The following is a 21,821-nucleotide window of genomic DNA, read 5'->3' as shown; positions in this document are numbered from 1 at the left end:
CGGTCGACGTCAGCTAACAGTTAACCTGTAACCACCAGCTGCAGCTGCACAGGTCTGTCTGCAGGGGGCGCTGCGGCCTCTGCTCTTCCTGCAGGGGGCGCTGTGGCCTCTGCTCTTCCTGCAGGGGGCGCTGTGGCCTCTGGATTTTATCCATCAGTCCGCTTGTACGCATTGAGAAAAACAAACTTTACAACTGTTGTCGTCTCTCTGGTTGGAAACGTGACCACTGGCCTCCCCACGACCTCCTCTCTCTGACTTTATTCAGCTGTCAGCACAGGCTGAGTACACAAAAAGTTAAGTGTATTTGATTTGGGGTTTTTTTAATGTTATTATGTATTATATATATTTTTTAAGACTGACTGAGACCTGAATAGAGGCTCTCGGATCATCCAGGTTCTGGGTTCAGAGTCACCAGCTGATCCAGAGGTTTTCTCCTGGATCCAGGTCTGGAGAAAGAGCAGGTCTCTGAGGTCCCCCAGTGTTCAACACACCACACTGTGACCCCTCCACCTGCAGGAGTGTTCTCTGAGAGAATTTTTTATTAAAATATATTCGCTGTGTTTCAGACCACCGCTAACCAATCGGTGACCTGCTGTTTGCCCGCAGCACATCTTTGACTCTGCTTGGCTCTGTTAGAACCCCGGCTGAGTGGGGACTAAATGAGTACCCGGTTCCAGGAGCTGACACCCAATGAAGCCTGGAAACCGAGCGGAGTCTAGCCCAGTTCTAAAGCAGTACACGTATCAGTACCTCTAACAACCTCACAGCAAATAAGAAAAGATGAGTGAGTCAGTAAATAGAAAATTTGTCATTTAATGCAACATAATTGTGACTGAATTACAATTAATCTCATGGAAATAAACCACCAAACCGACAGACAGGATGTTTCATACAGGTATATATTACAGTGTGCCTTGTCATATAATACAGTCATAAAAATAAGCACTGGAGGAGCGAGTGAGACTTTTCATTTTATTGGAACTGGGACATGATGCACATTACTGATGACTGTTAGTGAAGCTTTGTCCAGCCTGGTGGGGAGTCTGAGATCTGACGGGTGAGGCGGGGGCGGGGCGGGGCGAAGGGGGGGGAGAGTACCAAACCGAGGGAACAAGAACATTGACAGTGAGGCTGCATGTGCCAAACATCCCAGTCACCAAACACAAACCGACTGTCTGGGACACGAACCGCGGGTCTGAGGCTGTTTTGGAAGGTTTTCCGTCGGGTGGGAGTAAAGGCCGGGGCTCACCCCCATGCGACGCGCCGTGTTTGCATACGGTGTGTTTGGTCAACACTCCCATGATGGTGGCGAGGAGCGGCCGTCGTCACACGGCGATGGGCCCAGACCTTTCCCTCCCGTTTCCTCTCACTTTTTGTACAAAGACAATACAACTACCCAGTCATGCAACGTTGTTAACGGGGTGGGGGGAGGAGGGGCGGGGGCGGGGGTCTGTCTGTTTTCTTTTCTCTGCTGTTTTTATCTTTTTTCTTTTCTTTTTTTAAGCATTCTGCATCTCTTTGCCGATCTTGTAACTCAGGATCTTGTTCCAGTCGATCTTGGTGCGCGTCACAGGAAGCTGGCGGCGTAAGGCTTTGAAGGTAGTGTCCGACATGGTCTGGTAATTCTCGTTGATGGCCATCTGAGGAGGGCAAAACAGGGACATCAGACGGAGACGGATCTCTACAGGGACAATCTGAGACTCTTACACTTTGAGCATTTTTAATGAAGTCATCAACATTAAGCATTTTTAACCAGAAAACATTTAAACTATCTGGAAGTAAAGCCAGTGTTCATGTTTCACACACTGAAAAAAATCATGAGGTTCCACCAAACTGTGAAAAAAATGAAGGTCTGAGCTTCGAAAAACATGCGAGACACACCTGATAGTCGTTCTCTGCAGCCTCCATGATCTTCACAAACTCCTTTGCGGTGGACCCCTCATTCTGAAAGAAGATGAGACATTCATTTATTCTTCCATCCCTCCATCCCTCCAGGAGCAGCGCAGAGAAGGAGTCCTGCTGCTGAGTCTGAAGAGCTGCCCGACATCGACCACTGTCCCATTCTACACATCATGAAATGTCTCCGTGCTGTGAATGTCAACGTTTGGACCAATGACAGGAGCTCTACTGCTCCAGATGTTATTTCACTTCATATGTCAACATTAAATCCACACGGCCAAAGAAACTAGTGACAGAGAGCAGAACATGTCCTGAAACCAGACTTTAACATGTTTATTTGACCTCTGAAATTCAGCATTTTTGAATGGATTCAAACGGGACCTATTTCTGATGCCGGCATCATCGCCCCCTGCTGGAATGTCCCTGGAATTACAGCTTGTCTGCTCTTCAGCATGGCTTCATTTTTCACCAGCACAGGCCGGCACCTGGGCTGTGTTCGAAACCGCACACTGCCTACTACGTACTGCCATACCCACACTGTCCATACTGCACACTGCATACCCAGGCCATCAGACAGTATGCAAAGCGTTTACACTACAGCACACTACATAATAACCCACAATGCATTGCGCTCCTCCCCGAGCCGGAATCGACCGGCTAAAGCTGATTTCACTTTAGCTCTAAACTCTTCAAATGTATAACTTTATCGAGATTTTTTTTTTTAAATTAAGCGGTCGTTCAGAGCCCGAGTGTGTCGTTTATTTGTCCGAATACCAACCGTTTATCATTTTTTTCGGACGAATTCGGCGAGATTTAAGCCAGCCGCAGTGAGCAACACACTTCCGGTTATTTTCACAAAAATAAACCACCCCTTTCCCTTTCTCATGCAAAAAACCTCAGTGATAAATCTGTGCTTTTACTTTGAAAACAAGAAGCCAACCTTTCAGCAATATATCTCGCTTAACGTCGCCGTTTGGACCGGTGCCCCGTTAACGGAATTGGACCAGTTACGATGCCTTACTGACAGAGTTTTTGCGACTCTTCAATGAAGATCGGCTCGCAGTCTTCGCTACATCATGGTCACTTTCAACATGGACTTGTAGTCAGATGTAAGTGTTTTTTTGTTTTATTGTTTTTTTTTTTTACTATTTTTAATCAATGTAAATCCAATCAGAAATCTCTAACATAACATACCTACGAGCACAAAAATTGGAGGGAAAATTATATCTATAACCATCTGTCACGTCCGTCGCTTTGCATCTTGGGTAATGTCAGTATGAGCAGTGAACCCACGATGTATACTCAACATTTCTGGCGAATGCAGTATGCATCCGGGAACTTCTCGCATACTGCCAGTGTAAACGCACTGCATACTCAATAAGTCAGTATGAGTAGTAGGTAAGTACACGGTTTGGAACACCGCCCTGGTCTGAAGCCACAACTCAGGAGTTTACAGCAGTACTCCTGCTGTCCGTCTCCCTGCAGCGCCCTCCGGTGGCTGGAGGCTGAATACCAGCTGAGAGGAGTGACTGAACGTTGGATGTTTAATGGTTCCAGGACTCTGGAGCGGGGCCGAAGCAGATCTACTTACAGACATGGTCATGGACTCCTGGACCTCCTTGTGGCTCACCAGCTGAACGTTTCCGTCCTCATAGTAATGAACCTGCAGATGAGAGGCCGGCCTTCAGACGAGGAGCATCACTAAGAAACATTCATGAGCTGAGCACTGGAGTGATGAGAAGCCAGAAACCAGACAATAACCCCGTGGAGGTTTCTCTCTTTCAACATTTTCACTTCATCTTTGAGTAAAACGTCATCAAACTGAAGTCTGACTTCATCCACAGCTGTTAACCCATCGTTTTAGATTTTGATCTTGATGCTTCACATTTATTTGTGATATTTAATCTCCACACTTTAACTGTTCATGTTGATCTGCATCAGCTTTATGTGGCACACGAGCTCACCTGGATTTTCATGATTCCCGCCACCTGAGTGGAGGAGGGGGAGATGGTGAACTTCCACTCCGACCTCCAGCGTCCATTCCTGTGACACAGAGACACCACTGACCTCTCCAATTCACCCCGAGACATGACAGAAGCTCCTGAGCCGCGCTGCATCTGCTCCATGCTGCAGACCTTTTCCCCACCAGCTGCAGTCAGCCATTTCAGCTGTTCAGTTTGTTTTGACCCGTTTCAGTAGCTTCCAAAGTTTCCATTTAAGACATCTTTATAGTTTCTCTCCACATATCAAACAACCAGGAGAACCAGCATTAATTAAAGTGTTCACTGTGAATGAAACCGTTTCCTTCTGAGTGCTGAGAGGTTAATTATGTGTATCGTTCCTCTCTTTGAAAGATTCTTAACTGAACATAAACATGTTGCTCGCTGTCTGAGTGGAGCCTCGGCGGAGCCGCTGGAGAGGTCTGCACTCCCGCTTCCTCGGGGCTCTGCCGTCATATCCACTAATCCTGCTTCCACTGATGTCCAGGATTAAAGCCACATACCAGAAGTTTTTTGGTTGAAACTGATGGCACTCGATGCACACGATGATGGTTTGTTGTCCGTCGATGGTCTTCCCATAAATCTGCAGAGAGAACAAGCTCAGGTTTGTGTGTGAACCCTTCATCGCCTCTGTACATGATCACCACGGTGCTTTACAACCAAATAAAGTCTCGAGCTGAGATGTAGAGCAACACTGGCAGGTCAGCACTGAGCAAAAATAGAGTTTAGACAAGAAATTCCTGCTTATTCTGCAGCTTTTTACTGATCTACCAAGTCCCGATGAAGCCTGACCACTCCCACACGAAGGCTCCCAACTACGGCCGGGTGAAATGGCCCACAGTTCACATCTGGGTAGTGTTTCCAGATATGTTTTCGTGCTGGCTGGACGTACGGTGCACACTCCGTTGGGGTAGTGATCCTTGACGTAGACCCTGACGGCCGAGTCCACGGCGCTCCTCCAGCTCTCCAGGGAGCCGTCCACGTCCTGAGGCCGCGGGTCGCTGGCCTCCTTCCTCAGGTGGTCGAACTTGAAGGAGATCTTATTCTTGGGGTCCAGAACGCGGCCGTTCCCGAGGTCGCCATGCTCTGTGATGAGGACCTGGGCGGAGGCAGAGAGGAAGAGCGAGCGCATCGTCACACGGCGCCAACGCAGATCAAACAGCACAGAGAACGGGGGAGGAGGGAGCACTGGGAAGTCCTTGGTGAAGGACGGAATGATTAAACGGAAGAAAGCCACAGCGGGAGCGGAGAGGAGGGCGTGGCCTCCAGGGGGGGGCATGATGACATCTTTACATGAGACCTGCAATGGTTACAGAACACACACATGTTGACATGTGGCCCAGCGGAGCCGTCACGGGGGTGTCTGATCTCCGTCCAGAGGAGGAAGGCCCGTTTCATCATCCTGATCTGTGTGTGTGTGTGTGTGTGTGTGTGTGTGTGTGTGTGTGTGTGTGTGTGTGTGTGTGTGTGTGTGTGTGAGAGGATGTCTGAGAATGGCAAATTAACTGAAGTATGCGGGAAACAGGTGGAACAACCACAGGCTGCTGCCTGAAATCAAGATTTACAGAGAGTAATAAGGATGTTTAAAGGGCAGCTGGAGCCGCTGCCCTCGTCACCACAGCCTGCATCATCCTGCAGAACAGGTTCAACCGGTGTGTGTGTGTGTGTGTGTGTGTTACCGGATCACTGAGACAAAAGGGTCAGAAGTTCAGAATGTTAAAAAATATTTGCCTTTATAACATTGTGTGTGTGTGTGTGTGTGTGTGTGTGTGTGTGTGTGTGTGTGTGTGTGTGTGTGTGTGTGTGTATATGTGTGTTTGTGTGTTCTCACCTGCTCGTCGTAGCCCTCCACCTTCACGGGGGTGAACTGGTCCAGGTTGTACTGTGCAAACGCACTGCAGACGGAGACACACGGTTACTGCATATATCTGCTTCACAGCGTCAGGATGACATGGCTACAGTCAGAAACTACAGTTTAAACCTGTTCAATGCTCGGATACCAGGAGCTGCCGGCTCTGGTTTTATGCTAAGCTAGCGCTCGATGGTGTTTTCTAGACTGCAGCTGAGATTAACGTTGTGTAGACGGGGCGCTAATGACCGGAGGACGGCGTGCAGAGTGGACTTACTGCGCTGCACCTTCCCTGAGGAGATTGTCATCGTTGAGCAGCAATCGCACATCTGAGGAGAGAAAGCGGGAAGGAGGTGAGCATCGGCACCCGGACGGACGTGGCGGACCAGCTCAGCGCTGGAGCGCGTTCACAAGAAAGGCTTGAGAGCTTTCAGAGCGTCTGTCTGTCAGACTGCGATAAGGAGACCGTCTCAACCTGCCTCAAGGCATCCTCAGACCAAACAACGTCTATCAGGAGGAACGAGACCTCAACCACTCACACACTATCACAGGAACAAGGTTTCAGCCTCACACACACACTCACACTGACAAGGTACTGTTTACTATTTGTATCTGCCCAGATTTCTGCAGTAAAATCAGCTCACTGTAAACATCTTTCTTGCTCATTCAGTTCATCACAGCAGTAATGGAGGTGGTTCTGTAGTCCAACAGTGACACCTAGTGGTCCCAGCTGGAGCCTCCTGCTCTCGTTTGATATTTCAGGAGTAGCATGATGAATGAAACCAGCAGAGAGAAGGAAGAAACCTCTCCATCTGGCCCTTCTGGAGCGTCTGGAAGACGGCAGCCACTCACCATTGAAGACTTCGTTGAACTCTCCAGGGGGGGGCGTGGATGACGAAGTTGGCTGCTATGCGTACCTGAAACACAAACCAATGTTTGGTTGGACTAAAAATAATAATAATCTAATTTCATGAAGCTTATTTAACAGTGATACATGACAGAGAAAACTAAAAGCCAGTTCAATGAACAACCGATTCAATTCCTCTTGATAATTATGTGAAAACACATGGCTGCCATCTTGCCATTGGGCGCTTTGCATCTGCTTTATGGCATCAAAAGATGAAGACGAACGCCTGGACCTGGACCTGGACCTGGACCTGGACCTGGACCAGGACTAGTGTCAGTTTAACTTTTCTATTATTAATCTAAATGGTATGTTCATGTCTCAGCGGCAATTCATCAAATTTTGATCCACAGATACTCAATGATTACACATCAATAAAATAACTGAAGCAAGTGAATCTCATTCAAGTGTTCTCTCAGTGTGAGCGTCCCGGGCGGCCAGCAGAGGGTGTGTGTGTGTGTGTGTGTGTGTGTGTGTGTGGTCTGCTAAGTGGGGTGAGATGACAGCACATCTGAACAGTCATTCTCTCCTCCTTCACTTCTCTGCTGCAGAGAACACTTCCTGTTTGCAGGTCACATGTCAAACTGGCAACCAGAGACGGCAGCCCCTCCCTCCCCGCTCGCTTTCCAGCCATATAAGGAGATGAAAATGTGCTTAAACACTGAGACACACACACACACACACACACACACACACACACACACACACACACACACACACACACACACACACACACACACACACACACACACACACACACACACACACACACACACACACACACACACTATATGACAGCTCAGCGCAGGTTTTTCTCGATTCTTTACGATGGTGCATCCGAGAAGAGGTGTGTGTGTGTGTGTGTGTGTGTGTGTGTGTGTGTGTGTGTGTGTGTGTGTGTGTGTGTGTGTGTGTGTGTGTGTGTCCCATGAGCCCTTATTAGCAGTGTGTGTATACATGTGTTGTGGCACTTGTGCAGAGGTGCAGATTGATTCTTGCTAATGAGCCATGCAGACAGAAAGGGTGGGGCTCTGGGAGGTGTGTGTGTGTGTGTGTGTGTTTGTTTTAAGATCAAACTTTATATGCATAAAGCTAATCCCCTGTTTTCAACTCATCATGACCTACTTATGCTAAACAACCAAAAAACCAAGTGTGTGTGAGGACTCATTAGCATTGTGTCTTCATGTTCTTGTGGAGCTGCTGAGTGAAAGCTAAAAGCTTGAACCCTGAACATCCCACTCTTATTTCTTTTTGTCCACAGTTCAAACCCGACATTTCCCTGCTCTATAGACGATTTCTAAGGTTTTTAAACAAAATTTCAGTTCTCAATGTAACTATAAGAGTTCCCCTCACAGCTTAACTCAGTGTGAATTATTGTGAAACTCATCAAAATGTGCAGTGACAGGAATGTTTATTTAGGCTGATTATGCACCGATTCCACTTCTGTAAAAACCAATACTGAGGACCCGGCGCCGAGGAAATGGCAGGAGCAGCACTACGGCTCTGGTGATGCAAAGCTCAAGAAAGCAGCAACATTTCACATTAAAACTGAATCTTTCGTACAAATTAGGAAATCCTGTCACACTGGAGTTGAAAGTCTTTTGAGCAGGGAGTGAAAAGCTGTACTGTCCTTTATGCAAAACAAGACATGAGCAGCACCAGGATGCTCCTGCTGAGTGAGCACACGGACTTTCCAACAGATCTATAGACCATCGGCTCTTCATGCTGAAATGGTGGCCTCAAACCCAGGTGCAGATCCACCTGGGGCACACCGAGTGGGATTCCTGCCATTCCACACTTCGGTTTTCACCTATGTGGACGGCGCCTCGGTTATTCTGCAAGTTCCTGCATGTTCAGCACAGAGCAGCAGCTGGCTGTCTTCTGGATGTGATGTTCTGAACTGCTGCAGGACTGCGATATTCACTCTGAAGTGGTTCAAACCGTCTGACACCCAAGTCAAGCCGGCGTCTGATCCGGTTTCAATGCAGCCCAGAAATAAGCCGCGAGCTGAGTCAAGACTCTGGAGTTACAGCAGAGCGGTCAGACGGGATGCTGCCTCCTGCTTCTACACTGCCAGCACAAATACCGGCCGGTATTTTAGATAAGATACCTGAGCTTTAATGACGACAGTGGACAGCGCCGGCTGAGGAAATGTTTGAAGCAGCCTGAGGAGGAGCAGGAGGAGGAGGAGGGAAATCCTCTCCCGGTGTGGGACACTCAGAGAAGTCCTCTGCTTTCATTTTGTCAGAACACGCCTTTTCCAACATCCAGGAGTCAAATCAGTTTCCATCCAGCACTGACTGCATTCCGCTGCTCGCAGCTGCTACCGTGGCCTCATGTGACACCGTTAAAATCACCAACACTTCCTCCTTCACCGATTAGAACACCGATAACTGCTGCAGGTCAGCGGCCTGGACGTGTAGGAACAACACACACACACACACACACACCAGTTCTCTCTGAGGACTCCAGCCATGTATCAATCATCACCAAACTTATCAGGAACACTGCATCCGTTCATTAATGCAGCTTCAGACGCCGCAGTCGGAACAGTGAGGCAGAAATTGGGCTGGAAGGGACGGGATGGAGCACCAGTCAGAGGGACTGCCTGGTCTGAGATGAGAAGCAGTTCGCTGTGCTCCGTTTCCAAACTCGTACAAGTCCAGGCAAATACTGCCGAAGCAGCGGAATGCTAAACTTTCCACAGCATAGAGGACGCAGCAACCAGAGGATGTTTACATCTCTGAAACCATTCACACAATTTCTTTACAGCAACAAGACGCCAGGCTTTACTTGACTGAACACTTTCTCTATGATATGAATTTTATATCACCGGGATTTTTTAAAACAAAGGCTCATGAGAGAGAGAGTTTTAAGTTAGAGTTCACAATATGAGTTAAACATGTGATGATGTTAAATGATTCCAAGATCCATCAGAGGAAACACACTGTTCATTTTCTGATCTGTCCCTTCAGTTTCAGCTGGTTCAGTGTCTCTCCAGGTCTGCTGTTGAAATACTGAAGTGAAACGTGACGTCGTAGCAGGACTCATCTGAAAGGTCGATATGTTGAATATACTGGAGGATTCCCCTCTACGGCAGCTCAGTCTTTTGTCACGTTTAATGTTGATTTCATAATGACCAGAAAGGGTTTGGAGCAGTTAAACCTGTTCTCTGTCCAGACACACTGCTCTCCTCACAGGCATGGCTCCCTCTTTCAGTCGGGAAAACGTTCAAACCCAGCAGAAGGTTGCTTCATGAAATCATGCTGTACATCAGCTGCGGCATGTTGAACAGTGAAGACTGGACCGATTGTTTTTTAATCACTTGGTTTATTGGATTACTGGACTCCATTATCACATGCTCTGTGAAGTGATGCAGCCTGGCGGCCTGGGGGGGTCTGGGGGCGTCTGGGGGCGTCTGGGAGGAGCGTGTCCACGTCTTCAATACAGTCCATTCTTCTCTCGGTTGCGTGACACCTTCTGTATCACAGACCTCCAGCGGGGGGGGTTTTGAGGGGTGAGCACGCATCCAACCAAAGAAGTGGAACAATGAAGGTGAAGTATAAAGGAGGTGGAAACAGAGCCAGCCCCCCCCCCGGTGGGGGATTCCTGGGTCTTTGTGTTCTCCTGGCCTACACACCAGCTGCTCTGCGGTCTTTTCAGCCCGCTCACTGTACATTCATCCTCACGTTACCAGCAGTCCCTCGGGGAGCGCCCGCTCTTTAATCCCACGACACCCGCTGACACTGAAACCGCGCTCGTCCTAATCCTTATCGTGCCCGTCCAGATCCGGGAAACCGCGACGGCAGCAGACCGCGGTGCTGTTCTGGCCCGCGGGCGCTCCGGAGGTCTGATCCCCGACACTCCGATGTCCCTGATAGAAGACGGAGGAGGCAGAGGACGGCCCAGGGCAGAATCAAACCCAGGAGGAGTGGGGGGGGGGGGGTTGCCCCACTGGCTGGCCCGAGACGCAGAGCCTTGCTTTTAATGTTTCATAGCGGCGGGCGCTCTTCATTCGGCCGGATTAGGCAGCGCCGCCTGCTCTGTGTGGCGGTCCGGACATCACACCAGGCACTCTGCTCAGATTAACTCCTTACAGCCCAAAGGCAACGGGTCCAGCTGGATTTCTAATCTGGATCAAACAAAATATCTCAAATGCTTTGGGAGCCGTTTTTTTTAGTATTACTCTTTTTTTTTTTTTTTTTTTTTTAATGCAGAATTGCAGATTAAGGATTACACAACATTTCAATTGAAAATGTATAATTTTTGCATTTATATCATAGAGAAGTTTCACGTTTACGTGGCAAAGTTTTGAAAACGATGCCTGTTTACACAGAATCAGCACAAACATGAAAACGATGTAGTTTCCACGTTGGGTCACTAGTGGGTGCCGTTTGTTTTTTGAATGAAATGACACACATGCATTCAGAGAACAGTACACTGTAAACTATCATATGGACAGAGCACCAGGCTGGATTGTTATTGTGACAACTCTACAGTGACTGTTAACGCAACTTTTCTTCATCTCAATACCAAACCTTCCTCCTTCTGGAGTATGGAAAGGCCTTTAGATTCTTTCTGTAGTTAAGAAGGGATAATACCAAGTCACTTTATTGCCGCCATCCTACTTTTGTTAATAAAACTGACAAAATATATATAAACATGATGGAACGAACCCTTCAGGATGCTGCAAATTACAGGTGAACCACCTCAAGCCCGGCACAGCTCCAGAACAGTAACCTTGCTGCAGCCATTAAACCCTTCCTGTACCACTTCCTGTGAACGTCTTCAGCCTAATCCACACCAATCCACGCCATGGCTTCACATCAAACTACTCCTGAACTACATGTGAGGAAGCACCGCTCTGCTCATGCTCACTCACATCAAATGGTAGAATAGAGAAACTACGAGCTGAGAGCATTCAGCATGTCACAGCAGGTGGCAAATCTTCAGAGCTACATACATCCTCTGTTTCCTTTAATTAAAAACACTCAATTAGTAACTTCATTCAGCTGGAAGCAGGCGTGTTGTCTGTGGTGTGAAAGGTTCTAGAGGAAGGGGGACAGATGTTTGAAGTGTACACTCAACTCATCCTGAGCTGTAGGAAGACATGGGGAACGGAAGGAAGAGCAGCTTCTCGGCAGACAGACGCGCTGATTTGTTTCTTTAGCCGTGGGTTGCTGCCGGGTTCAGTGGCGCAGCAACAAAAGCTTTGTGAGAATCCATGAAGACTGGTTGTCCACTGGTGGAGCTCTCACCCGTCACATAAGAGGCTGAGGGGCACAAACAATACGTTGTGGCTCTGTTTTGGATTTCCAAAGGTGAGGAGCAGCACGCCAGTTCTGGTCCAGTGTTCGGCTCTGCTGCAGACTCAGAGAGATGTCACCGAGCTCGCACCGGGATGCGGCTGGACTCAGGGACACTTAGAGGACTGCCGAGACTTTCCGCTGACTCTCCAGTTACACGCCCAGGCTTCATTTCATCATTATTAAATTCACGGGACACTGTGAAAAGGATTAGGCTTTATCTGAGGCTCCTTTACGACCCTTCTGGCCCAGCCTGTAATAAAGCTCTCAAAGTGGAAGATTAGAGAGAAAAGGAACCCTCATGAGGAGGAAGTGCGTCGGCCTCATGCGTCTTTATCAGTCAGTTGTTTTATCTTCAATTCATCGATCTGCTGAGTTACGTCAATTTGTGTCACCATTTGGTGTGAACATTCGTCTCTGTGTGGCTCCAACTGATTGACTTCCTTCACCGCAGATTCCAGAAGAGACAGAAATACATGAAAAAGTTCAACACAGTCAACACATTCTGACAATGAAGTCTAATAAAGCCCACACTGACAGGGAACGGGGGGAAGCTGCTTCACTTGAGCCCGCTGAATATGCACAATATAATGTGATCAGCACAACGCCATGAATGACGGCGGTGAAAACAATGTGGAGACTGACTTGAGCCAATAAACACGCCTCCGGCCTGAATGCGCCCTTCTCTGCCGTCATAATCTTTACTCAGACGCAGTCAGACACACAGGCTCTGTTCTACAGCGGCGATTTAACCCAGGCTTCTGTCTGAAATACATTATTTACAATGCAGGAATCAACCACTTCCTTCTGGCATGTCGGCTCGCTGCACTTGCTTCTCTGGTGGAAGTTCCCACTTCAGCTTTCTACCAAGCAAACAGCTAAAACCGAGCCTTCTCTGCTTTCATGTTCGTACACTGCTTTCAATAACTGAATCCGCTTTTCGATCGCTGCGTCATCAATCTCTTCTCTGCATTGTTGTTTCTGTGATGGAACCACACACACAGGGAGCAACACACTGTAAAGATGAAGAGTGGGAACACAGATACTCATATGGACAGACCACCAAGCTGGACTGTCATTACGGTGACTGCCAACTCTAAAACTGTCCAGTCCAGGAGAGTCTGGACAGGGCGTCGTGACGCTCTGGAGACGTGCAGATGAACCTTTCACTAGGAGCATTTCAGAAAAGTGTTTTTTGTTTTCTTTTTACGTTTCCAGGAAGATGGAGTGTTTTCATAAAGCTGCCTTTTCAGTGACGTTGTAAACAGACAATCAAAAAGCAACTAAAGTTTTCTGTTTTCAAATGAAAACATCATGTAAATGGGTCTGAGTGTGCACATTCTTCCTGTGCATGCTTCGGCTGACTTCTTCACACAGTCTGTTGTCAGTCGGCGACTCTAAACTGCACATAGACATAAAGTGGAGCATGTGATGTGCCTCTGTTTGCCCTGTGACGACAGGAGAGCCTGAGGTCAATAAAGCAGTGGATGGATGATTCCACGGTTCTTCCTCTCTTCATTCTTCTTCTGCAGAACAGTGTGTCAATCACTGACCTCCAACAAACACTTCAAGCAGATGACAGAAGGATTTGGCTGCTTTGTGCTGAATAAAGGTGGGGGGGGGGGGGGGGGGGGGGGGGGGTCCTCCGAAAACGCCAGACATCTCCCCTCCCATCCATCCACTGGAGGAGGAACTGGACAGTTTGTTTTAGCTTCCTCTTCCTTCTAATGCGTGCCAGTTCAGGCTAAGAGCCACAACAGACAGCTGTGTTTCCCAACCTGAGGTATCAGGCATAACAGGGGGTCAAAAAACGAAAAGCTGCGAGACCCGGGAAACTGTCAACGGCTTTACTTTGATCACCCCTTCAAAGTATGAGTGTGGAAATCAATCAACAATTACTGCATTGAAATCAGTGCTTCCTCCTAAAAAACAAAAAAAAAAATCCCAACTGCCTAAAATGGCCTTAAACAGATGAAGAGTTAAAATCACCACAAATGATTTTAAAAACACTAAACAGCTCAAAATTCAAATGTTAAGAAGCTTCAGAGATGCACACAACACAGAGGTAAGATTAAAATAGAGTGTTCATGTTGCGCGACTACCTGCACACAGATTGAGAAATGACACTTCCTGTACACTGTGTGTGTGTGTGTGTGTGTGTGTGTGTGTGTGTGTGTGTGTGTGTGTGTGTGTGTGTGTGTGTGTGTGGTTTCTCTGCTGTAATCAGAAAGCTGGAGAACTCCCGGGGCAGACATGAAAGGCTTCTGCCTGTTTAATCATTTACAAATGGAGGAGCCTCTCTGGTAATTCCCAATCAGGGAGCTCTCAGGTCTTTTTTTAGGAAGTGTGGCTGACAGCAGCAGCAGTGGGACCAAGATTCCTCGGCCCGCCGAGACACGTTTAGAGAATACTCCCCTCAGAGAAACCTCCAAACTGTTTCCTGCTTCTGACACACACGTCGCACTGATGCTTGAAATGAAACTGCTCCGTCTACTTCCTCTTCAGCCAGATAAAGGACATCACCGGGAGTCGGCACATTCCGGCTTTCTTTCAATAACTTTGTGAAAGAGATTTCACAACATTCCGTCTGAGGAAAGCAAGAGTGGGGTTAATGCTCTGAGCTAAAGCGCCACAGAGACGGGACACACACTGCAGAGTCTGCGTGGAAACTGAGTTTTTACAGGCCCCCGTCTCCAACACACTGCCCACAAGTAGTTAAGCAGTCTCTCCGGAGACGTGTTGCCTGAACAGCAGGCATTGGTATGAAGCACTACGACACGGGTGGGGCAATCCCACCTCATCTCAGACGGGCATGGAGCAGACTCAACGAAGCCTCATTCTGACTGCAAATGGAGTGTTATGTAACCTGGCAGCTGAAGACTTCATTACAGTTTCATGCTCCTAATTGCTCACTGAGATATTAACAAGTGTGGTGTGGCTGCAGACGACACGAGCAGCCCAGAAACACCCTGAGACAGGCGGATAATCAGAATACACAGGACTAGTTCACCAGTCCATCCACTGGAAGTCTGGGGTCACTGTTTACATCCTTGCACACCTTCATCCATCCTTCTAAGACTACAGGATCCAGAAAAATGTTGGAGCTGATGTTTAGCATGAAGTGGCAGACCTGGTTCATCCCAGACGTTAAAAAACCTTCTCTTAAACCCACTTTCCCAGGCAGTCAGACTGGCAGAATTATATTGATGATATATTCTCTCAAACAAATCAAAACACCAATCAGATAGTCATGTTCCACCTGTTTTCTCTCAAAGCTGGCACATTCACAGAGAGATAAAAGAACGAGCTACAAGAGCCTTAACAGAAAATGGCAGAAATTATTAGTATAATAAAGTAATTTAAGTGTTATATGTATGTATACATACATACACACACAAACTGACAACTGAACACTGGAAGAGTCGGTGGGGCTGGTGTGTGTGTGTGCGTGCGTGCGCTCTTATAAGGAAATGAGAGTGAACGGACACATTTGCAGAGGCGTTGTGGGGTGTAACCCTGTTAACCACTACCAGCCATGTCTCAATTTAAAATGCAGTGACCGTTTTATACACATACACCCGTCACGATGGGAATAATGTTAATCTGAATTTGGAGCTGGATCATTAATCGGGCTCGTCCCCTCCTTCCAGTCAGCAGGCTGCTGGCTCCCACAATACCAACGATTCCCTGTGCCTTAGATAATCTGACATCGGTCCAGTCGTTAGATAATCTGAGATCGCTCCTGTCGCTGGATAATCTGACATTCCTCCAGTTTGAACCTTTCGGTGAGAGAAGTGTAAAGTGATGCCGAGCCGAGAAGGGCGTGTTAGTGAGTCGCTGTTAGCAGGCTGCGGCTATGCTAACCTAACTACCCCAGCTTCGATGTCTGGTGGCGAAAAACTTCCCGAACACCGCCGGAAGACTCCGGGGCGACGAGCACCACCTGAGGCGGAGAAAAGAGGAGCGGGAGCCGGGTTTGGGCGAATTTATTTTGAGGACGGACCGTACAAGGAGCCTCCGTTGGAGCTTCGCAGCGAGCGGAAGTTGAGCTAAAAATAATAAGAGCGGCGGCGGAGGCCTGGCGTTTCTCCACATTCCCACCGCGCCGGGGGACGGCGGGATTTACCGGGACACGGAGGCTCGCTGCGAGCCGCAAGCGCCCTGGCTGACGGCCGGAGCCGCGGCTAAAGGCGAGACTAAACCGTGTCTTACCTTCTCCTCATCGGATAGCTGCTCCTCATGATCCGCCATCTTTTCTTCCGGCACCACCAGGTTGTCAGAGCCCCGTGACGTCACGGCGCAGGGCCGCGAGACGGTGACGTCAAGGCGCAGGGCCGGTCACAAAATACTGCGCATTACAACATTATATGGATTATATAAAGGCAAACAGTCCGACAGCCAATTGATTCGAATGACATTAAACCACAAAGCTCACCCTGATTAGGGTTCCATTATTTGTGCAGCGCCATTAGTAAATTAAGCACATCACCCAAAAAGAGCCACAAATCCGATCACATCGAGTGCCCCCTGTCCAATAAATAAATAAATAAATAAATAAATAAATAAATAAATAAATAAATAACACTCAGCGCAAACTGAGCTGATCTGAGCACAAAGTTTAATTATCTCACTTTCTTAAACTTCAAAATCTGTATTTCATCAGCTGAACATAAACACACATGCTCTCTGAGGCATATTTTGGAACTCTTTCAATATTTGTAATTCCTGCTTGAGAACTACAGTAATCATTTGATATTTGCACACTAATTTGCATTAAAATTTGTCATATGAGGTGAAATAGTCACCATATGTGCAAAAAATACACATCTCAATTTAAATAATTACATGTAACTTATAGATTTTTTTATGTACGTCAACAAAGTCACCTCCAGTCATATATGCCAGAAAGTCCTTCATTTCACATGTGCAACTCTTTACACTATTATAGTTTTGATTGTTGTATTACAATATTTTTTGAAGAAAAGCATAATAAAGTATAGGAAATATTGCATAGAAATCAGACTGCCTCCTAATCCATATGCGAAGGCTGACACACATCCATGAATTACAGGAGCATTTGTTTATTTGCAATATTATTTTGGTGCTAGGTCAAATATTCCTCCACACTGAGGCATGTAATCTCACTCCATAACAAGAACAATGATAAGAAATGAGGAGATCACAAACAGAAATCACAGGATATTCAGTAGTTGAAGTCTGAATGTGACAGTAAGCCTTTTTGACTTGCTGCTGGAGGGATTTTCATCTGTTAATCTTCGCTGTGTTCAATGAGTTGATTTCAGTTTGAATTTTGAAAATGATCAACAACTTATCCAACTGTGCTCCAGTTATCAGTTTGATCTCCACCTTGGTGCTCTGAGGAAAGGAGGCACACCACCCTCTTCTGTAGAAATACAACAACAGACAACATGTCTGGCATCAGACATGATCCAAATTCTAGTTTTTGCAAAGTTCAACAACACATCTGTCCTATAGTTCTATTAAATTGCGTGCCTTTTAGTAAATCTGTCTTATAATGTTTTCTAGTTTACAGCTTCGGATCTTCATGGTGTCATCTCCATCCTGCTGTTCACATGAACACAGCGATGTGATAAACAGGAGGAAGAGCGTCACGACTTTCTGTCAGCAGTCACTCCGTCATGTCTGTTCAGGGAATCTATCCAGCCACATTTACCAGAAGACTTCAATCTCAACATGAAGCCAGTTTTGATTTTGGAAACATCCAGTGTTCATGTGATAAACTGAGCTGAATCTGCTCATCAAATGTGCAAAATAATTATTGTTGTTGGTTTTTTTCCAGGATTCTGATTGGCCAACATGGCTTTATGTTTCCTAACACACTGCAGATTGGTACGCTCATAACAACTCTCAACAAGTCACTTTTTGTGTTAATTAAATTACATTTTTTTGTAGAAATATCAGTTTTTATGAAAGTGTAAACATGGCCTAACTCTGGTTTCTGGATCCTCGACACCCTTGACGTCCTTCACCTGACTGAGTGTGTGACTGTCTACACCTGGTGGCAGCAGTGTGTATCTAGGAGTGTGTATCTAGGAGAGGGTATCTAGGGGTTGAGGGGCGACAGCGGCGAGAGGTTAGGGCGTGCACGGGAGTTTGCATGTCCAAATCCCACAGCTGACCTGTCAGCACTGTGACTCCCAGAGAAAGACGCTTGATTGATGTGGAAAAAAAAAGGAATTTCCGCTGGAGGATGAGTTTAATCAGAATGCACCGCTGAGACCAGACTCCCTGCTTCCTGATGATGAATGAACCTGGCACTCCTGCGCTCCCCCGACACCTGGACAGTTTACCCCACTGCAGCCTTAAATCACACCTCAAAATTTACACACGTGACGAGTGTTGAGGTGGCTGAACAGTGTGATAACAGTGTAAACAGTAAACGTCTGGTCTTAATGTTCTGACTGGAATCTGAGGAAAACCTTCAGACTGTGTTTCAGTTTGGTTTCAGGTGTTTCTAACATTTCTTTCCACAGCGGTCTGAAGCGGCGGCCTGGTTCTGTGGAGCCTCTGGTGCATGTCACACTGCTCGCCACTAGATGGTGAGCTGAGGTTGTTCCTGAGCTTCACCCGGTGAATCATGGCTGCTCTCTGCCAGCAGTGACTCTAACATGTAACTTTAAACTGAGGAGAAAACCCTGAGCCCCCCCCCCCCCCAGTGGGAGGCAGAGGAGGGCAGGGTTCACAAAGGGGCTGGTTAAATATTATTGCAGATGGTGGAGTGAGTGTTAGTTTTAGAATGTTCAAAGAATTTAACCACATGGATCAGAGGTCTGCTACCTGCAGCCACATGTGGCCCTACACCCCCTCGATAGTGGCTCGACGGCTCCTCGATAGCGACTCTACAGCTGCTCTATAGTGACTGAGGAATGAGGTGAAGATCACACAGCAGCTTCCAGAGTCGGGGGCTGAATCGATGGAGCGCCTCAGTCTCTGTTCACCTCCTCATGAGCCTTTTCCCTCTCCTGGCTTGATGCTGCTCCAGAGATACAGTTGCTCTGCTGCTGATGTTGTGGAGGTCACGTCTCATCCCTGCATGGTTCTCTGTGTTTGTGCGTCTGGTCTCATGATCCCTGCTCCTGTTTCGGGTCTCGGTTCTGCAGTCCTGTTTCATGTCTCTGATGTGTGTTTTCACAGTCAGTTTCTCTCCTGGAGCTCCGGCCGTCTCGCCTCAGGACCGTGATAACGCCGGAGGCGGTGTTCAGACAGGTGTGGCGGCCCTGGAGGAGTTTTCAGGTCCTGCCGGTGGAGACCCTCCCCGGTGTGTCGCCGTGCATCGAGGCGGTGAGTCCTGCCGCCCATTCCATTACAGCACCAGGCAGGCCTGGCTCTGTCCATCCCTCATCGCCTCTTTCATCCACGGCGAGGGAACAATAGAGTCGTCTAACCCAGCATTACCAGCTCTTTGATTACTCATCTTCTGAACTCACTGTGACACTTTTCATGCTGCGTTCTCGGTATAAATATATAAAAAAAGAAGCCCAGGGCTCTTTTCAAAGTTCTGTTCTTCAGTGAATGTTTGAACGCTTCAATTATTATCGATTATCATCATCAGAGCCCGTCTCGCTCCTGACTGAGGGCCTGTCATCACCGCAAATGGCTCAGTAATTGTGCAGCTCCAGGTTGTGGATGACGAGACACGCAGGATCAGACCGGAGGATTCAAAAAGGCCTGTGATCTGCCCCTGCAGTGTGGAGGCAGGAGCCTCTTACCCCCCCAGGTGAAGGAGGCCGCCGTGAGTCACCTCAGATACTCGCTACACTGCTCCCACCTGGGACAATGATCCACCAGGAGGCTGGAACGCCGTTTATACGAAGCAGCAGAGGTTTCAGTGTGTGTGCCGCCCCTCTCTGAGTATCGCTGTGAGAAATGCCCTCTTGGCACGGCATCAAAGCCTGAATCAGGCCGAGAGGACATTTCTTCACCTGCCGACAGTATCTGCTGGAGCCTGCTTTGTGCCAGTTTATTAGCCGCGGTGTTGAAATGAGGGCTGAGAGCCTCAGACTGACCCGAGGAGGCCTCTGAACCTGCAGATGAAGGGCTCTCCAGCAGCGGGGAGATGACGGCTGACGGCCCATCATGCCTCTGGGTCGGCTCAGTCTCAGTGACCTTGTTGATCGGCTGACTTCATGACGATGATGTGCTGCAGAACACGGCATTTTATGATTTGATTTAGCCTATTTTGCTGTTAATTTCAATCTTTTCAACCACTACAGTATATTTCCTTCACGTTTCTTTTACTTTTATCTACATTTAGGGCCAATCCCAATTCTACCCCTTACCCCTACCCCTTAGCCCTTAGCCCTACCCCTATCACTCTCCTACCCCTTTTAGAATAGGGCTGAGGGCTAGGGCTATCTTTGCAGCACTATGAATTGGGATCCCCCTTGGCCCTTTAAGCCCCGCCGCGCTCCTATAACAACAAAAAAGCGATACCGAGGACTGCTGAGCAGTGCGGTGCGACGGAGCGCGCTGCAAAGCAGCGATTACACCACGCGCAGAGCGGCGCGGTGCAGAACGGTGCTCACACGAACATGGAGCGTTTAAAGAAAGATTTTTTTTCTTTTCCATACATTTGCCCTGGGACCGCAGCGAGGTGTGCCGCGGTCCGGTCGTGGACCGCGGTCCGCTAATTGAGGAACCCGGCTCTAAACTGAATCAGCAGTCGGGTTTCATCGGGGGTCCCTGTATCTAACATATTACGTTAAAAACATGATAAAGGATGACATTAATTCAGTGATTAGTGCTCTAAAGAAGTTACAAATTCACGATTGGAAACGGTGCTGCGCAGCGCTAAAACGTTAATCCATGACTGGGACACTGTCACGCCAGTTTATCTATAAATTCAGTGAAGCAAATACACTTTTTATAGCTTTTTAAATAGTATACAGAAAGCAATCTTACATTTGTGCGACTCCGTGGTGGGCGCCATGTTGTTTTTTTCTGGCCAATGTGAAACTCCGCCTACCCCTATTGAGAATAGGGAGCATCGATGCAGACTTCGCTGAAAGGGGTGAAATAGCCCTTCCCCTTACCCCTACCCCTTTTCAAAAAGGAGAATTGGGATAGCCCTTAAGCCTCGTGAACGCGCATATCATAGGGGTAGGGGTAAGGGGTAGGGGTAAGGGGTAGAATTGGGATTGGCCCTTAAGATTCCCTTTGATTTGCACCATCTGCTTTTCTGTTTCTATGACCAATAAGGAAATCCAGAAGCTTCACCTGAAGACCAAGCTGAAGATCTTTATTAAAGCTGTCTTTCTCTACTGAAACCAAACATGCCGGACAGGATCCAGGTGTTGGTTCACTCCATCCTCTTGGGTAAACCACAGTGAAGGTCTGTGGGAAAGAATGGCACACCGAACACGGAGAAGGAAGCGGTGGTGGATCGGACACACGCTCAGGAAGCCCCAGGACTGTGAGACGAGACAAACCCCAGAGCAAGAGGAACAGCAGAGCTGGAAGCGATCAGCAGAACGAGAACGGCGTCACACTGCGTCAGACTCACCAGATTAGAGCAACGTCCAGCACACTGGTGTATTTAACTGGACGCCCTCTGCTCCTCTTTGGTTTAACAACTCAAATGACATAAAAAAGCGTGTTCCAGCTCCAACCTGACACTGAAGATTCCTTTGAAAGGCTTTTATTAGCTGATGAGCATGTCATTCTGCTGAACTGTGTGCCTGTGGCCTCAGATCAATATTTATTTTGAGTCAACAATAACCCAGGTTAGCATAACCCACATCCTGCAGAGAGGCTCGTGTGACTGGAACCGCCAGGCGAGGCTCCCGGGCTCCTGCAGTCAGACTGGACCGTCTCTTCCACCT

General features: G+C 47.8%; 1 protein-coding gene across 1 annotated transcript; it reads right to left on the bottom strand.

Annotated features, from left to right (window-relative positions):
* Nucleotides 1-792: 792 nt before the first annotated feature.
* Nucleotides 793-16,248, bottom strand: LOC115391407 (F-actin-capping protein subunit alpha-2). The gene is given in 11 exon segments (XM_030095649.1): nt 793-1,640; nt 1,882-1,944; nt 3,491-3,562; nt 3,864-3,942; nt 4,403-4,482; nt 4,792-4,998; nt 5,731-5,794; nt 6,026-6,077; nt 6,601-6,631; nt 6,633-6,665; nt 16,171-16,248. Coding segments are annotated over 11 exon segments (861 nt in total). The 5' UTR covers nt 16,210-16,248; the 3' UTR covers nt 793-1,499.
* Nucleotides 16,249-21,821: the final 5,573 nt, after the last annotated feature.

Source organism: Salarias fasciatus, chromosome 7 (genome assembly GCF_902148845.1).
Source record: "Salarias fasciatus chromosome 7, fSalaFa1.1, whole genome shotgun sequence".
In the NCBI taxonomy this organism is placed as follows: Eukaryota; Metazoa; Chordata; class Actinopteri; order Blenniiformes; family Blenniidae; genus Salarias; species Salarias fasciatus.
Note: the sequence above shows the minus strand (reverse complement) of the source record. Positions and strands in the feature narration are given on the sequence as shown.